General features: G+C 44.3%; 1 protein-coding gene across 1 annotated transcript; it reads right to left on the bottom strand.

Annotated features, from left to right (window-relative positions):
* Positions 1-283: 283 nt before the first annotated feature.
* Positions 284-2298, bottom strand: LOC121244283. The gene is made up of 4 exons (XM_041142297.1): positions 1918-2298; positions 1595-1811; positions 996-1057; positions 284-598 (listed from the first exon to the last, which is right to left on the bottom strand). Exons 1-4 carry the CDS (start codon positions 2296-2298, stop codon positions 284-286), a joined length of 975 nt encoding a protein of 324 aa, XP_040998231.1.
* Positions 2299-2667: the final 369 nt, after the last annotated feature.

The raw sequence follows: 2667 nt of genomic DNA, 5'->3' as shown, positions 1-2667 counted from the left end.
CATCATTGAGTAACATGGCCCAGGGACAAATCCCTTAAGCCCATGCCTGCTGAGCCTAGCCCCTCTCTTTTAGTCAACGTCGTTGGTCATTCACTTCAGAACACACACACACACTCACTTCCTTAAGTACTTCACTTCAGAACACCCCCCCCCCCCCACGTGCATTAAGGTTCCTTAGTCTTCAATCCCTTCCCGAGTCTTCTGCCTCTTCCCTACACTACCACCGCCGTCACTCTTCCCTGGCCAAGCTGTCATCAGCAGCCTTGTTACATACCCCTTCCCATCAAAACACCTTGCCCACAAGGTGGGGAATGTGTTCCTTCAGTTGTGAATACCCCTCCCAGGTTGCATCTGTCGCCTCTTGTCTGTGCCACCTAATAAGCAGCTCCGCCCTGGCCTTGTTCCTAGCCTTGACCATGCGTCGACTGAGGACCTTCTCAGGTTCAGGCCAAAGAACCCCTTGTTCATCCACAGGTGGTAGCGAAGGAATAGCCGTGATCTTGGAGCCAATCTTCCTTTTGAGTTGAGACACATGGAAGGTATGGTGGATTCTTGAAGTGGAAGGGAGATCTAGCTTGTATGCAACCTTTCCCACTCCCTGCAATATTAGGTGAGTGGGAGAGGTTGAAAAAACCATGGAGCTAGCTTGAGGCTGTGCCAATGGGCTATGGTGGTTTGTCGGTAAGGTTGTAGGCATAGGTATTCCCATTCCCCTTCTACAAAATGTTGCTCCTTTCTCTTCAAATCAAAATACTTTTTCATGCAATTTTGGGCTTATTCTAAATTCTACTTAAGTAGTTTTGAAATCTGGTCTCTGTTGTGTAAAGTTAAGTCCACAGTGTCAGCACTGGCTGTTCCTGGGATGTAGTCTAGCAACCGGGGTGGGGGGTAACCATAAAGGGTCTCAAAGGGTGAGATCCTTATAGATGTGTGTCGAGTGCAGTTGTACCACCGCTCGGCAAGGGGAACCCACACTGCCCAATCTTTTGGCCCACACTGCTTCTGTCTGCCCGTTGGTCTGAGGATGATACGCAGTGCTCATTGACATTTGAACCCCCTGTAGGAAGATCCTGCCAAAATTAGCTTGTGAATGTAGTCTCTGTTAGAAACTATAGAGCGGGGTAACCCATGTAGCTTGAGGGAATTTTTTGGGAATAGATTAGCCACTGTCTTGGCTGTGTAGGGGTGTCTAAGGGGCACAAAGTGACTATACTTTGTCAATCAGTCAACCACAACCCATAAACAATCATACTATTGTGAAATTGGTAGCTCGTCAATGAAATCCATGATGATATTGGTTCATGGTTGAGATGGTATTGGTAATGGCTGTAGTAAGCCACTTGGTAGAGTGTTATCTACCTTCACCAAATATCACATGCCCTGATAAACTTCTTCAAATCTTTTTTCATTCTCGACGAGTAGAATCCCTCCTCATTCGATGAATAGTGTTATCATAACCTGAATGTCCCCCCCTATGGGTTGCTGTGGGACAGCTCAATTAATTTATTTTTAAATTCCTCATGCTGAGGAATGCATAATCTATTCTTGTACAATAGTAACCCATCCCTCAAGATATAGTTAGAGCTTAACTTACCTTTTGAACTGTTCCTTAGCAGCTCCTTTAAGTGCCTATCCAATTCATAAGCTCTCTTCAAATCTTCCACCCATTCCATACTGGGGAAGGTGATAAGCATTAAAGCCCTTTCAAGTTCCTTGTCTTTTCGGGATAGGGCATTTGCCACCCTATTCTCGGACCCCTTTTTATACTCCACAATGAAATCGTAGCCAAGTAGCTTAGTTATCCATTTTTGCTGCATAGGGGTTCCAATTTTCTTATCAAGCAAGTGCTTTGAGACTTTGTTGGTCGGTTCTAACCACAAAGGTCGGCCCCAATAAGTAAGGCCTCCACTTTAATACTGTTGAAACCAAAGCAAATAGCTCATTCTCATATGTAGATGGTGGAAGGGATTTGCCTTTAAGGGCCTTGCTGAAAAACGCTATTGGTCTCCCACACTGCATCAAAACTACCCCTATTGTTGTCCCCAAGGCGTCACATTCAATTATCAACGGTAGGGAGAAATCTAGAAGAGCCAAAACTGGTGGTTGAGTTACTGCCTCTTTTAATCTTTGAAATGCAAACTTAGCCTCTTCACTCCAATGAAAACACTCCTTTTTAAGCAACCTTGTAAGTGGTGCAACAATCTCACTATACTTTTTTATAAATCTGCGGCAGTGGCCTGTCAAGCCCAAAAATCCTTTTAGAGCCTTAAGGGACTTAGGTAGGGGCCGCTCTACCATGGCATTTAACTTTTTTGGATCTGCTTGTACCCCTTTAGCCGAAATTAGATGGCCTAGGTAAGCCACCACCTCACAACCAAATTGGCACTTGGATTGTTTTGCAAATAACTTATGTTGCCTTAGTGTCTCTAAGGTGACCAATAAGTGTTGTGCATGTTCCCCTTCTGTTTTGCTGTACACCAAAATGTTATAAAAAAACAAAAGTATAAACTTTCTTAGAAAGAGTCGAAATACCTCGTTCATAAGACTTTGGAAGATTGAGGAGGCGTTAGTGAGCCCAAATGGCATTACTAGGAACTCATAGTGTCCCTCATGAGTCCTTAAGGAAGTTTTGGGTATGTCGTTAGTCTTAACCCGTATTTGATGATA

Source organism: Juglans microcarpa x Juglans regia, chromosome 8S (genome assembly GCF_004785595.1).
Source record: "Juglans microcarpa x Juglans regia isolate MS1-56 chromosome 8S, Jm3101_v1.0, whole genome shotgun sequence".
Lineage (NCBI taxonomy): Eukaryota > Viridiplantae > Streptophyta > Magnoliopsida > Fagales > Juglandaceae > Juglans > Juglans microcarpa x Juglans regia.
Note: the sequence above shows the minus strand (reverse complement) of the source record. Positions and strands in the feature narration are given on the sequence as shown.